The following is a 16,405-nucleotide window of genomic DNA, read 5'->3' as shown; positions in this document are numbered from 1 at the left end:
GAAAAATATCACACTAAAGATATTTTAAAAAGCCACACAGAATCATACTATTTTTTAATTTATCCCAAATTACACATAAGGGAGGGGATAACAATCGGGATGTAATATGAATAAATTATAATAAATAAAATATACATTTTTTAAAAAGAAAAAAGAGTGGAGTGTTGGATATCTGTAGCTTTAATAATATTTTCCTGAAATGACCCTTATTTCTACACTATAATTAGTAAACATCCATTCATGTTAGAAAAAAAAAAGAGCCTTAATGTTTATTTTCTGGTTTTCATCTGGTGATGGGCAAAGGGAACAGAAAAATAACATCTGTCTTATATTTGATTTTTTTTCTGTAGCTCTAAATGGATAATTTTGTCACCCTAAACTTGACAGGATTATTTGATATTTGGGATACTATGACTAAATGTGAAGGAAAAGCAAATAAACACCAAATTACACATAATGCATATAATTGTATATGTACATATAGATGTGCAGTTCAAATGGAGTTAAGCCACTTGGACTGCCAATGCTCCTCAATAGCTTTAGACTATCTAATAAGAACTCCAAGAGCCGGGTGTGGTGGCGCACGCCTTTAATCCCAGCACTCGGGAGGCAGAGGCAGGAGGATCGCTGTGAGTTCGAGGCCAGCCTGGTCTACAAAGTGAGTCCAGGATGGCCAAGGCTACACAGAGAAACCCTGTCTCGAAAAACAAAAACAAAAACAAAAACAAACAAAAAAAGAGCCCCAACACCACCCATAAGAAGCCCTCTTTTGACTTGATACCCTATGAGCACATACAAGGGGAGGAGGTCTTCCTCAGTCACAGTCACAGGGGAGGGGAGTTAAGGGGAAAATGGGAGGGAGGGAGGAATGGGAGGATACATGGGATGGGATAACAATTGAGATGTAATATGAATAAATTAATAAAATATATTTTAAAAAAAGAAAGAACCCCTCTTTTGAGTTGTTGGTCAATCCATTTTTGCCTCCCAGAGATGGAAGAAAGTCCTTGCTTCTGATGACACTGCACACACAGGACACGGGACTTGGAGGACCAAGCTGGATATGACCAGAAAGCCACCTCCCTGGAGACTAACTTTCATAGTCCAGGATAGTGCTAAGTAAGCTGCTAATGGCAGAAAGCATCAACAGTCCTCCATAGCTGTGACACTTACAAACCACACAACCAGCAGGACAAGTTATTCTCAAAGGTGCAATAGTGGCACTCATATTGGCAGTGGCCAATAGCTGTCTGATTTGATGAAGGCCCATCCAACAGGAGGAAACCATGCCTGGTACTGAAAACCTAGTCAACTACCGAGGGTTAGTGAGGCCACTGTTATTAAGAGGATACCCTGTGACCACCGGTTTACTAAACTACCTAACTGCGTTCTGAACACTTTCATTATTCATACAGACATGAGTAGTCCCCAAGCTTCACCAAAAAAAAAAAAAAAGTTTCCCTTTGCAGAAGACAAAGACCATTGCAGAAAGTCACAACCTGTCATGATGCAGAGAACAAGCGATCTTGGGAACCCAGTCCAACTGGATAACTCTCCAACACAACTCTTACACTAAAGGCTCAGGAAACATTGCAAAGAAAAAAAAAAAAAAAAAAAAAAAAAAAGAGGGTCACAAAGATTGTAGGACCAGGAAAAAAAAAGATGGACAGGGAATCTACCACGAGATTGTCTCCTAGAAATGACAGGAAATCTCCACCCAGGATACTTCACCTTATTTAGCTGCCTAAGTCAGGCTTGAACAAGGACAACAGCAGGCTAACGTAAAGCAGGAAATCTCTCACAGGCCCTCCACCCTAGACAAACTATTCCAGGTTCTTAAGAGATGCTGAAAGCAGCCATATCTTCCCCCTCAGGATAAGCATTCTTATTGCTTATCCAATACCAAGTGAGCATCCTGAAATCACATACCAGGAGATGTTTGTGTGTGTGTGTAATAACAATTAAAGAACAGGAATACAGAAACTTGAAAGGGAAAGGGAAGGAGATATGGTAGGAGCGGGAGGAAGGAAAGAGAACTAAAAGAAATGATAAACTTACACTTTAATAGGTAAAATATATTGCATTTTTAAATGAAGTAATGATTGAAATTATTAATAAGTTTTGGTGCCACAGTCAACACTACAAAAAGTATTCTAACTTACTTCACACATAATGTAGGTATTATAATAATTTTCTCTAGTTTATTTTTTAATGGGAGTTGCATTGGAAAAATAATGTCAAATGTTGAAAATATTAAGCATTTACGCAAATTTTATGGCCAATGTGAGTTTAATTTAATTTTTTATTTAAAATATCATTCTATTTTAGACTTAAAAAATAATGAAAACACAATAAAACAGGAGGTGGCAAATTTGGGAGAATAAAAACCCTGACATCGATATAAACTTTCAATATTCTGGACACTAACTTTTGAAAAGGCAAACGAAGGGCTGCTATCTGAAGCCATGTCGATGTCCGCGGCCTGTGCAGCTGACGGGGCGCCAGCTGATCTGGGTGGCCAGTGCCATGGTGACGTCATGGTGAGCTGCAGCCAAGAGCCATATGTGGGCCATTGGTCCTACCGCAGCCGGGGTCTGTGTTGATGCCCGTGGTCCCTGTTACCACCAAAGGCCATGTAAGTGTCTGGGGCATGTGCTGTCACTGACATCCGGATGCCTCCAAGGATGGTCTGGGTCAGTGGTCCTACTGCAACCAGGGCTGTGTGTGCCAGAAAATATGCGGAAGCCCTTGACCCGTGCTCCTGCTGACTATAAAGGGCAAGGACGCAACATCAGCTGTGATAACGATAAGCGTAGACACACACCAGAGAGGGAGGGACATGGAAGGCTTCTGTGACAACCCCCACCCCAAGCCCTCCTCAAAAAAGAATAGGAGCCTATGCAGGGACCGATTGAGAAGAACTCTTAGCGAGTGTGATAAGGATGCTGAGGTGTCTCCCTGAAGCAGACTGCTTCTGGCAGGGGAGCAGGAAGAAAATGACTTATTTTTACTTAAGGTGAAGCCCACTGAGAATTTGACCATGCTCCAGTGAGTGTATGGATAACACAAATTGGACTTGTTTTGCTTGTTTCTTTGTTTATTATTATTATCATTATTATTATTATTATTATTATTATTATTATTATTATTACTATGTTTTTTAATTGGGGAGAGGTCACTAGGGAGGGAGATGGACATGAAAGGACTAGGAAATGAGAGTTATTGGGGGTACATGATGTGAAATTTCCAAAGAATCAATAAAAATAAATATATTTTGAAGCTAGACCGGCCTGATTATAAACGGGATGATAACCTACTAAAGTAAGTTAAAAAAAAAAAAAAACTCCATGTATGCATCAACAATGTTTTTATTTAAGACGTTATCATAGGTAGATGATATATAGAAGGCAGATGCCAGGTATAGCTGATATAGCTGAGTGGTAGATAGATGCAGATATCTATATGTAGATGTGAGAGAGACAGACAGACAGACAGACAGACAGAGACAGAGAGACAGACAGGGAGGAGAGAGAGAGATCCAAATTAGAACTTAACATTTAAGTATGACGACAGTTTAAATAAACTAATATGCTGAATTTTTTTTTTCGAAGCAAAGGAGCTTTTTTTAGCTTTCTTTTTTTCTTACTTATTAAATAGAAAAAAAGGGAGTAAGCAATTAGAGTTAGGACCAAAAAAAAAAAAAAAAAAAAATGATTTATTCACAGGAAATGATGAGTGCAGCCTAAGGAGGGTCAAAATAGATTATTCAACAAAGCGAGTTTGATGTATTCTTGAGGGTAATTTTTAAACAACCTGAAAAAGAGAGACAGGCCACTCTAAGTGAATTATCAACTTGAATATATGCAACCCAACCTAGGATTGCTGCTTTCTGTGTGTATAGAGATATTTTCACTTTTATGGGTATAAATTTAAGACACAAAAGAGTAGCCAATAAATTAACAGATACCAGAATGTTTCCTTAATTCTATTTGGCCAAGCATGCCTGTAACCATACGTATGGCATCCACACGATAGAGCAGCTATGCTCGGCCTGCGGGTCACGACCCGTTTCGGGGTCGAACAACCCTTTCACAGTAGTCACTTATCAGACATCCTGCATATCAGGTATTTGCATTGTGATTCATAACAGTGGAAAAATTACAGTTATGAAGTAGCAACAAAATAATATTATGATGGGGGGGGGGCGTCACCAAAACATGAGGAACTGTATGAAAGGGTCCCAGCATTAGGAAGGTTGAGAACCACTGCCTTCGAGGCTATTGACATAAAATTTTATCTAAGAACTTTAGAATCCAACGATGTGATCGACTTCTCTAAACAAAATCTTCCCAAACGTCCCCCATTCACTATTTCTACTTCTGGTCTGACTTTGTTTTCATGCTCACAGACTGAGTAAAATAAGATCAACAATCAGCTAGTGGTCACGTTCAAAACTGCACAACTAGTAAGTAATGGAGTCGGTACTACATAACAGACAAGAAAAAACAAAATGCGCCAATAAAGAAATGGGTCCAGGCCGGCCTTTGCACTGGCAGAGAGCTGTGAGATGAATTTTCTCCCCCTCTCCCAACTGTGTGTATTTTATTCATAGACAACCCTTGTATTCTAGACAAAAATAACAAATGTAAATGCTGTTGTTTTTCAGTTGTGAATTTAAAAGAGCTTTAGTTCAGATCCAGTCTTGTATTTGGACTAATCTTGTTGGTATCCCATGACAACAAGAAAGATGCGAAGGCAAAGAGCGCAGGACTTGAATTCTTGAAAAAAGTCAGCCCCTTCTGTGTGCTCCTACAGCATTCATGCCAGCTTCCTGGGCCTTAGGAAGGAGGTCCTTCCACAGTCAGGTGGGGCAGTTTCTCATGTTCTCTGGTGCCTCACATTTGACCATGTCCCCTGGATGGGGAGACCTGGTGTCACTCAGAGGAAGGACAGCAGGTTACCGAGAAGAGACTTGATACCCTATGAGCATATACAGGGGGAGGTAATCCCCCTCAGTCACAGTCATAGGGGAGTGGAATAAGGGGAAAAGGGGAGGGAGGGAAGAATGGGAGGACACAAGGGATGGGATAACCATTGAGATGTAACAAGAATAAATTAATAATAAAAAATTTTAAAAAAAAGAGAAAGAAATGGGTCCAGGCAATAACATATTGGATGTGCCAGAGTAATAGCTTGGGTAAGGTTTCAAAAACCTTTCACGACTCACAGAATAATCTATTTTAATGTTAACTTCTATACAAATCATATGTTAGAAACATTTTTATGTTGGTAGCATTGCAGGGTTTCCAGTACAGTATTTATTTTAGAGATCTCATCTGGAAATAAGCAGAATATTCATTAAAAAAAATGATGTGATTAGCTACACTAATTCCAGTTTTATTAAAAATGCTGCAACAACATAAAAGAATTGGGCTATTTTTCTAGAAATGTGACTAAGTCACCTTTGAAATACATAAAACATATTGTTTATGGAGTCTTACTGATGACCTATTAATTATATGTTATAAAGCACTCTGGATAGTTTAATTGATTCTAGTCTCTTGTATGGATTGATAGGTTTCGAGAGGCATAGGTTTCCATTGTATACATTACAACGAGGTAATGTTTATTTGGTGTGAGAGTAAGTGCAGAATGTTTGAGTTAGGATTAACTATGTGAGCGAACCACCCTGAGAAGCTACCAAGGCTTTAGGCAGGACCACCGCATGCCCAGAGCCACTTTCAGGGATCCTTAGTACTAAGCATGTGCTAAACGGTTTCCCAGCAGTTCTGGCATGAGCTGGGACTTGGCATTTTTCCTGTTAGCTTTCACAGGCTCTGGATCCTCTGCTGTTTTGAGCACGTCTTGAAACAACATCAAGTTCATGGGTTCTTTGAAAACCTTATCGACCTAAAGCCTTTGTATCCCCAAGAGTGGCTGGCTTAAAACATAGCAAGTGCCTTTTTTCTTTCCTCTATCAGTCAAATTTCAAAAAAAAAAAAAATTCACTGTGTATGGTCAATGAGACACTGTCACTATCTTCCACGGGAGACCTGCTCAACCTCCTTGCCAAAGGAACTGGATGCTTCTACAAGTATTTACTTGAATGAGGACGTTGGTTTTCCAGAAGTAATCAACATGATCATTTGTTTGGTAAGAGTTTGCCGAGCTCCAACTTTGTGTTGGATGCTCTTCTGGCTCTCCCATAGGACTATGAGCAGGACAGGGAACACGGACAAGTCCTAAGCATGAAATCTGATTTTTTTTTCTCCTCCCTCCTTCCCTTTTCTCCCTCCCTCCATTTCTTTTTATCCTCCCTCTTTCCTTCTCTATTCCCTTCCTCCCTCCCCTCTGTTTTTATGTTTCCACAGAGTCTCTGGATGACTCAGGTTGGCTTGGAATTCTGGATTTTCTAGCCTCGGCCTCCTGAGTATTGGGATTATACGAGTGCATCGCCGTGTCCAGTGTAGGAGTCTTCGAATCAGGACAAGTGGGGTAAAATAAAGTGACCCGACCTGGATTTTAATTCTCCTATGCCTTACGCTTTTTCAGACTGCTAATATTTTATGAGATGTATTTTTTAAAACGCTGCAGTTTGTCTATCCTTACTGCCTCAAACCTACCTTCCCTGTGCCTTGGTCAGGGAGCCTTTGCTCCATCAGTTACTATAAAAGCCTGGTTCTATTATGGCATCTACTATTTATATTTGGATAATTTTACATTTTCCCTGGCATTTCAAGTCTCCCAGGTATCAAGTGTTCCGTTTATGTTACCGTTCCCTTTCTTTCATCCCTGCCTTTTAACTCAAATCCTATGAGGCTTTTCCAGTCTCCTTGATTATTACCTATTGAAAGGTTAAGTCTCACAGAAAACCAGCTACTTTCTTATTATCAAAATATGAATGAGCCTCAAAACCATCTACCACATATTTCACAGAGATGCCTGCCAAGGACAAACTTTGCAAAAGGAAACATTGGCCTATATTATAATAATCCTATGCACTAAATGTGTTGGGAAGCTGGGGAAAGGGCTCTTGATTTTTGCTCCATGTGTTTTATTCATCTATGGTTATAGAAGTACATTTGTTACTATGTGGTCAAGAAGAGAAGATAAATGGAGTCAGCCCACCGGGAAAAGGACTTTGATGATTCTGGTTGCTGGAACCTTCTGCCAGAGTAATTACAAGCTTGAATAATAAGGGCATGGCTATCCTTTGTGCTTTCAAGCTTCTGCAAAAAAAAAATTGTTTACTATTCTACTCAATTTTAAAGAACCTCTTTCTTGATGCACAGTGCTACATTGAGATAAAAACATTTTAATCAAACTCAGAAACTTTCTACCTGACTATGTATACTTTTGACAAGCTAGTATTTGCAAAGAAAAAGGAGCCTTAGATTGTATTTCTCCATTTTCATACTCAGAGACTATAGCTTTTGCCAAACTAAATATTTTGTGAGTGTCTTTAACAAAGTAGCATAAAACTACCATTATTCTCCAATAGAACTCTATTTGAAAGCTTCGCTTTATATGTAACATTTAATTCAGTATAATGTAGTACCACATATAATTTTCTCCTGTTGCTTCTGTTTCTAGACATACGAAGCAAACTTCTGTCTGGCATGATTATTAATTTGGCAGCTACACTTCAGGAAAGCGAATGAATCCCACCTTTTGAGAATCCCAAGCTCTAGGAGACTTGTTACTTTGAAGTAACCTTAAAATAAATGAAGATTTAAAAAATAATAGCAAAGGCTATCTGAAAGTATATTCCTAATTTACTGAAATACTGCATGTGAGAATCATGGATGTTCTATGCACCTCCTCATCCCTTGCGCCCAGCAAAGTACTGTACATATGGTGGCTTTAAAGATAGAGCCATAGAAGTCGTATCAATAAGCAATTTTTTTTGTAGGATCAGTAAACCTCCAAATTTATTTTTCATGGATGGAAATAGATTCTTGTAATAATGTAGACACCAATTTTGCCTCATATAAAACGTGCTAGGCTAAGCAAGGTCCTTCTCAGCATACAGTATGCTGTTAAGTCACCGGCAACTGCCTTCTTCCTAATCTGTGATGCCTTCTCTTCTTTCCCAGCCAAAAGGAGATTAAGTTAAAATCAAAGTAGATCTGTGTCAGCTGTACACTTGTAATATTTTGCTGAAAAGTTTTATGTATGCGTGTAACCAGATAGTTCAGCTATCAACCCACCTGATAATTAAGGGAAATACAAGCACACCTGGCTTCTCTGACAGTCTGCCCTGTTCCTATTTTCTAGAAGGAATCTGAGATACACGATGCACACCTAAATAGGAAAGAAAGAACTGTATGCTGAATTCACCTTGCTGACCATCCCTCGGGGAAGTTAGCCTGCAAGCTGTGTCATTTCGTTTGGGCTAGACTTTGTTGACTTAGCCGTTTCATAACTTTATTGCTGCCAGCTTGATTTTAATTTGAATGGAATCTTTCAGCACATGAAGGCCCATCATAGTTATTTTTAAATGAATTACTGAGTGATTCACTGGTGAAACATTCTGGAGATGCTAGAAACATCACTTAGATGATTTAATATACCAAATGAAGGTATATGCAGCTGGCAAATTTATTATGGCAACTTGGCTTGCAACATATGACCCAGTAATTCTCGGAGCACAACCATCACTCTCACTTTCTCTTACCTCCAGCACTGGACACCCGGGAAGGGTCCTGAGGAGAACCGGATTTGTTGCGGTTCTGATTTTTCCGTTTGCCAGCTGCTCTCACGGATCGAAGAAGTACCTCACTTGCTTTGAAGAAGGCCACCATGAACGGCTGTTTTGACTGAGGCCCCTGTCTTCCCACAAGACCAGCAGATTTTACATTGATGCTGCGTCCTAGGACATAATATATAAACATTTACTTTATGAGAAAAGAGATAAAAAATCATGAGGATGAGTTCTGTAGTGCTTTGAAAAGGAGAAAATAATTTAAGCATTATCAGAATGTTTTCTTTGTAGACCAAGATTCTTATAAACCTTGATATTTATGATTAGATAAGTGCTTAGGCGTACTTGTTTAATTGTCTTGTTCTGCCACAGCATAGAACACATAGAGGGACACCAGGCAACATCCCATGCCTGCTCTCATCCACTGACACTTTCTCAGACAGCAAGGAAGGTCATAAACTTGCTTATCCATCAGCCTGGAAATTTCCACATCAAATATAAGTTCCAAAGTCAACTCTGAGCTTTCTGCACTAAAGGCCCCACAAGGTGTCTCTAAGGGATAAAGATTGAACGCATGAAGGGTATTTCTACTTTTTCAGCTAGTTTCAGCCTTTCTCGTGTAAGTCAGTACTGAGAGCCTTTCCCCATTCACTCCTCGCCACACCAGCCACCTTCACAAAGTCGTTTTCTCTACCACTGTAGAGTGCTTCAGGTAATTCCGCGAGACTTTTCCTGAGATTGCAGGTTTGTTGTAAACGCCATTCTCACTATATAATATTTTGAAACAAACATGAAATATTTTAAAACTTTGTATTGATTCTTTGTGAATTTCATTTCACGCACCCCAGTTTCACTCATCTCTCCATCGCTCCATACCTGCCCTCCACCCTCAAAAGAAAACAAAAATAAATAAACAAAAATTAATTAATTAATTAAATTGAACATCTCGAAGTGGGAGCTGCGGTGTGTCACAGTGTGTTACACAGTGTGCCCTTCTGTCCACGCATCTTTACTTGCAAGTGTTCATTGCGATGAATCATTGGTGTAGCTTGAGGCCTCTGGCTTCTGCTACACCGTCAATACTGGATCCTCATCAGGACTCCTCTCAGATATACTGTTGTTGCCCTGTGTCAGAGATGCTGCAGCTTTGGTCCTGCAGGACCAGCCCCTTCACAAGCTCCAGCAGTTCATAAATGACGTAGATGTTGGGATGTGCCAACTCAAAGTCCTGGGTCTGGGCCTGGGTAGTAGCTAAGTTGGGCAGCCTGTCAGCTCTTCCACACCCACACCATCAAGGCCAGCTCTCCCACTTTGCCCAGGTGAGGGACAACAGGCTCTCCTGAGTGACATCAGAGAGCTGGCCCAAAGGCATGAGAGCCACTGAGTTGGCCCTACCCCTGGTCAGCTGTAGCATAAGTTGTGAATGATGTGGGTGCGGAAGAGTTGGTTCTGCTACACACACACACACACACACACACACACACACACACCGAGGCAGCATGGGAGAGACAGCCCTGTCCCTTGCCAGATACAGCACTCAGGAGAGTGCTGGGCAGTGCTGGAGAGCTAGTCCTGGTAACATGGAAATTTCTAAATTCTTCTCCCAGTGAGTTTCCACGAACTGAAAGTTGACTGAGACTTCAGAAGACTCAGATGAAGTCTGGCAACTCTCAATAAACAGAAGAAAGTTCTAAGTGGGTTTATCAACTCTTGCTTCTTTGTACTTTACATCTTAGACCCTTTGTTATTCTGTAGATGTGGCTGCACATCAAAGAAAGAAGGAAAACCCTGTTACAATTGAGGGTGTCCTAGGCTCTAGAAACTGATGTGTTGTAAACTGCCTGTCCCATGGAATAGCAATAATATTTATAATTGTACCAATATGTTGGGAGTACTTCCTGTGAGTATATTGTGTAGGTTTCTAGGTGCTTCCTATGCATTGTTTAATATGATTCCACAAACACTGTAGGAGTTAGTTACTGCTATGTACCTGATTTAATGTAACTGCCACTTTAAATTATATGTTTGTATAATATGTAACTAAATAATGTATGTAATATATGTATGCTTATTATATATTCTATACCTATAGACACAAGAAAACCATTGATTGGTTTCCAGTTCCATGGAAATCACCCAAAAGGGGTGAATTATTTAGTCTTATGCTGTAGCTCTATTTGGAAATGGCTCAGACTTATTGCAGTTACTCGTCTAGAGATGAAGTTACTGATCCTCTAAGAGTAATAAATAACATGGCTTGAAATATGTGCATGATTGACTCTGGCTTACCCCTTGAGAAATGTACATGTTTTCTTAAAATATTTATTCAGCAAAGACTATGAAGCAACCTCCACTACAAGGTCCACTACAAGACCTAACCAGCCATAGAAGAAAGAAAAGGGAAATAAGTCCCTAAAATGGCATCAAAGGCATCCAACAAATAAGCTCCTTCTCTTCGCACAGTGTATTTTGGCAGCATAAACAGTTTGGTGTGCACGTGAATTGTACAGGGAGAGGCTTTCTACCATCAGACAAGAAGAGTGTGTTTCAAGAGTTCACACAGCTGTTGTGAGGGACACAGGGGGTCCTGCACATGTTGCGATGCTAGTTTTCAAAAGAAAGTTTGCGCCGATCCAGGCAACGTGGGTATCCTCAACAAGTGTCCTATAGCAGAGAAAAGTTGTCTACAAGAAGGAAAATGGGCATCTGCGTCACCAGGCCCTGTGCACTCAGTCCTACCAGGAAAAGAACTTACAAATAACCCAAGCAGTAAACCTTAAACAAATAAGCACACAAGTTTCCCTTTCAAATGCAAACTTATGGTGGCCCTGTGCCAAAGTGTATATACTTCTGAGGAAAACTTTGTCATTGGCATGAATGGAAGAGGCAGTTTGATTTGTGGTTAGAGTAGTTTCCATTTTGCTCCCACTGTAACAAATGTATTAATTCAGCTCAGGCTTCCTCCTTCTGGCAGCCCCTGTGCTGTAAAAAGAGAAATTAGAAGTCCCAGCCAAACGCCATGCCTTGAACTGACCCACTTCAATACATAAACACTTTTACAACGTGTTTATTCAGGTGTAGCCCTTGAAATCGGTTTAAGAGTTTCCAGCGACAGAGAGCTCAGCAAAAGAAAAGAAAATGCAAACTGAGAAACTAAACTGCTGTGGGATAGAAAAACTGGCAATCTGTTCTTCATTTTTTTTTCTGCCCTGTTTTGAAATATAACATAAAAAAGTATTTGTTGAAACTTTTACTTTGATATTTTAACGAAGTGTTAATTTAACAGTAGCTAGACCTTACTTGTATACGTTGATGACTGCAGGGACCATTTTTAATATATGATCTTTCTGATTCTGAAACAAGTTACTGTAAAAGCTTCAGTGGAAAAATGGGTTTTCTGTTCATTACAATACACATTTACTTTTATAGATAAATAGACACTTAACTCCAAGTTTCCTTCAGCTTGCAATGTTTCTTTTTTAATTCCAAAGATTCTCCATATTTTTATTTTTAGCTATAGAGAAGTAATATTGCTTTAAAGATTTATATTCAGAAAACTGTAAAGATGTGTGTTACAAATAACAGTTTTCTTGGGATTTGCAAAGGAAGATATTGTAAATGAAGCAAACTATCCCTTCAAATCAATGTGAATTCCCTTTAAAATACCTTTGGTATTACTACATTTCCTTTTGGTATCCTTTTTACTTCAGCAATGAAGTAAAAATTAAGATTTTGTAAATTCACGCTTACTCTATTGCCCTTGGTCTTGGCCTACACTCTAAAAACATTATCTATTTGATCTGCTCCTCTAGACAAAATATACTTACATTGGTTATATTTGGTCAAACCTTTTGAGTTTTGACCAGCTTTTTTCATTCAATTAGAATATATTTCATATAATAAAGATGGTGACACTTTTTAGAAATATGTTTAATCATGTTTCATTGTATGATTAAATGTATAGTATGTGTCAGTTACTGGAAATATGAAATAGATGAAGCCTAAATCATTTTCATTTAGAAAACCTGTGTTTATATATTATCAATGTTCTTCAAAGCTGACTTTGTTTTTTAGCTATTTCCAAGTTAGAAAAATAAATACAGTGACAGAAAAACAGGTTGAATGTATAATGGAAATTACAATGGGATGTGAAATTAGACCATCATTAATATAGGAATGGTAAAGATATTACCCTGAGTCCATAATTAGGCACTTTAGGACTGATATATATCACGACATAGCCAGACCTGAACAGGTTCACTCCCACAGGGACACATTTGAAGGAAGAGGCAGCCTACAGAACAGGAAAAGATCTTACCAATGTCCAAAATATATAAAGAACTCACAAAAGTAGATATCAAGAAAACAAATAACCCAATTTAAAAATGGGATTAAAAAATCTAAACAGAAAATTCTAAAATAGTAAATTAAAATGGCTGAGAAACACTTAAAGAAATGTTTAATATCCTTAGCCATCAAGGAAATGCAAATCAAAACTATTTGAGATTCCATCTTATACCAGACAGAATGACTAAGATTAACAACACAAATGGCAGCTGGTGAGGATGTGGAGTAAGGAAAAAGCCCATCCAATGCTGGTGAGAGTACAAACTGTACAGTGGTGATCACTCAAGAATATGAGAATTGATCTACCTCAAGATTTGGCTATGTTACTCTTGGGAATATACCCAAAGGACGCTTCATCCTACCACAAAGACACTTGCTCAACTGTGTTCATTGCTATTTATAATAGCCAGATATTGGAAGCAAGCTATATGTCCCTCAGCAGATACATGTATAAAGAAAACATGAGCAAGGCATAGTGGCACACACCTTTAATCCCAGCATGCAGGAAGGCAGAGGCAGGCAGATGATTGTGAGTTCAAGGCTAGCCTGGTCTACAAAGTGAGTCCAGGACAGCAAAGGCTACACAGAGAAACCCTGTCTTGAAAGAATTTTTAAAAAGAAAAATGAAAGAAAGAAAATGTAGTACATTTACACAATGGTGTATTACTCAGCCATTTTTTAAATGAAATAATAAAATTTGTAAAATGGATGGAACTAGAAAATATCACCCTGAGTGAGGTAACCCAGAACCAAGACAATTGTGGTATGTATTTGCTTATATGTGAAAATAGCTGCCAAATCAGTGATAACCAAGGTATAAAGTAAGGGACTAAGGGAGACAGATAAATCTCCCTAGGAAAAAAAAATAGAGTAGATAAGCTGTGAATGGATGGGGCAGGGGCTGGAATGGGAGGCTCAAGTGGAGAAGGAAAAGGCAGGTGATGAAGGGAACACAGGGGGAAACAGCTAAAAGTGTGAGGGTGGCACAGAAATCTAATACTGAAGAAGCTTCCTAAAATATACACATATATGAAAGCAATCTAAGTGAAATTACAAAACAATGGGGAGACAGGGCCTTAGCGGAACACCTCTTGCTAGCAAATAACACTCCCAGGACCGAGACTGGGTTCTATCTCGGTTAATTGTTGGCCAATGGGTCCCCCAAACAAGCTTGGCTTTTGCCAGTACTACAGGTTGCTCTCCACAAACTGACAGCAAGGTCCAATTGGTGAAGACAACATACACACAACTCATTGAACATGGAGGATTTGACCTGGTGCCTACATAGAGTCTTTTCACCCCTGTGTTCTAGCTTTTGGGTCCAGAAAGGTACTCTGTACACTGCCAAGGGTGACCCATACACACCAGCCCAGCTACCGATCCTTTGCTCTACAGTGGTGTCCTGACCACAGGAATATGTTAGTGACATGATGGCACAAAGTTGTGGGAGTAGCCAGCCAACATGTGATGTAATTTAAGGCCCTCCCACTACAAGATGGAGCCCATACTCGACACCATTTGGGTGACCAAGAACCTAAGACCAGATAGCTCAGAGACCTAGGGTAAAACCAAAGACTGCCGTTTTAAAAAAGGAGAGGAGAGGACTCCTGATGACTTTCTGCTATGCTCATAGATCAGTGCCTTGCTCAGCCATCATCACAGAAGCTTCCTCCTGTAGCAGGCGGGAACAAACACAGAGACCCACAGCCACACAGGAGAGAGAGAGAGACAGACAGACAGACAGACAGACAGACAGACCGACCGACCAACCTTGGAACACTCAGCCCTAAACAGGATGTCTTCATCGTACCTCTCCCCTCAGGGCTCAGAGATCCCTGCAGAAGAGGGAGCGGAAAGAGTGTAAGAGCCAGAGGGGATGGAGCACACCAAGAAAACAAGGCACTCTGAATCAACATGATCAATTCACAGATGAGCTCACAGAGTCAGAGGCAGCATGCCCAGGGCCTGCACAAGTTGGGGGTCCTAGAGCTGAAAGAAGAAGTGGACACATGCCCCCATCTTTAACCCAGAAGCAATGTTCAATTGATAACCACTGGCAAATAAAAATTTAGTTTCCTCCCAAGGGAGACTCAGTGGGAAAACAAACTACTCTGAAGGGCAGGCCACATGCCCAGCAGTCGATGCCAATGGAAAACAGACTCAATGGCGTCTTTGGAGGCTCCTTGTCTCATAATGTTAAGTCAGAGCTTTTCCTTTTTAATAAAAGAATTTATCTTATTATTTTATTCATATTTTCTCACCTCTCTTTTACACTATAGTATATATTTGCATACACGGTATGGCTTCCAGTTTTTAATGGGATTCCTGGGTGTACAAATGAGTGGGTCTCTACTTCTTATGCCTTCTCTTGGGCTCTCTCCCTTCTGCATGTTGGTTTTGTCACATTCCAATGTGTTAGTTTTTTTTGTCTTATCTTATTTTAGTTTGTTTTATTATTATCCCTTAGATGCCTGTTTGTTTTCTAATGAGAGACAGAAAGGGTGTGGCTCCGGATAGGTGGAAAGACATTGGGAGGAGCAGAGGGAGGGAGCCCATGATCAGCGTGTATTATGTAAGGAGAAGCAGAAGGTGGGGATGGAATGAGCTACTCAGAGCGAGGTACCAAAGACGCTAAGGAAATGACTTTGAGTCTGTAAGTCAGACTGGCTTCTACCTCCACTACTATCATTGCCCCTCTAATCCTAGAAACAAAAGGGAACTACAGCAAGCCTTTTAAACCCAAGTTTGTGTAAAACACTGGAGCTGGTACCATCTTGGAACTTGGTTAACAAGAGTGCCCACAGCAAAATGAGGCCCAGAAGAGTCTTCTGTGTTGGAATCAGCAGAGACTTCGGAGAATGGGCGGGGCTCTCTGGAAGGTTGGCAGGCCAGCAATCAGAAGACCAATGCAAGAGATAATGCTAAACAAGAGGAAAATACCCATGCAAATAGCCATGTCTTCAAGCAACAGACTGGGAAGGGGCAGGGATGCAGAGGGAGGATGCAAACAGAAGGCAAAGAACTTGGTTGCGAGTTGTTCAAGTTCAGCTACACATGTGCTCTCCCACAGGAGTGAGGAGGACTGGGAAAGAAGTGGAGAGGCTTGAGGGCTCTTAGAAGGATGTGGCCGCCTTCCAGGGACCTCTAGGAACCAAGGAATGCTATTTGTGAAGAGTACATTCAGTTGATGTTTAACATAGAAGTACAGCAATTAAATTCTTAAAAGTATAGGAGGCTAGAATCTGGTCCTGGCATTGGTATGGTCTTTTTTTTTTTTTTTTTTTTTTCCTATAGAATTAGAAAATCCACGTCAATCTTTGTGTGCAAAAAGCCATCCTTTTTTCACCTTATATT

At 40.0% G+C, this 16,405-nt stretch overlaps 1 protein-coding gene across 1 annotated transcript in view; it reads right to left on the bottom strand.

Moving 5' to 3' along the window:
- Bmp5 (bone morphogenetic protein 5) overlaps nucleotides 1-16,405 on the bottom strand; it is a 124,982-nt gene that overhangs the window by 18,966 nt on the left and 89,611 nt on the right. Inside the window, exon 4 of the mRNA XM_051140299.1 lies at nucleotides 8,678-8,872. Within this exon, the coding sequence (XP_050996256.1) occupies nucleotides 8,678-8,872 (195 nt within the window). The remainder of the gene's footprint in view (nucleotides 1-8,677; nucleotides 8,873-16,405) is intronic.

Source organism: Acomys russatus, chromosome 32 (assembly GCF_903995435.1).
Source record: "Acomys russatus chromosome 32, mAcoRus1.1, whole genome shotgun sequence".
Taxonomy (NCBI): Eukaryota; Metazoa; Chordata; class Mammalia; order Rodentia; family Muridae; genus Acomys; species Acomys russatus.
Note: the sequence above shows the minus strand (reverse complement) of the source record. Positions and strands in the feature narration are given on the sequence as shown.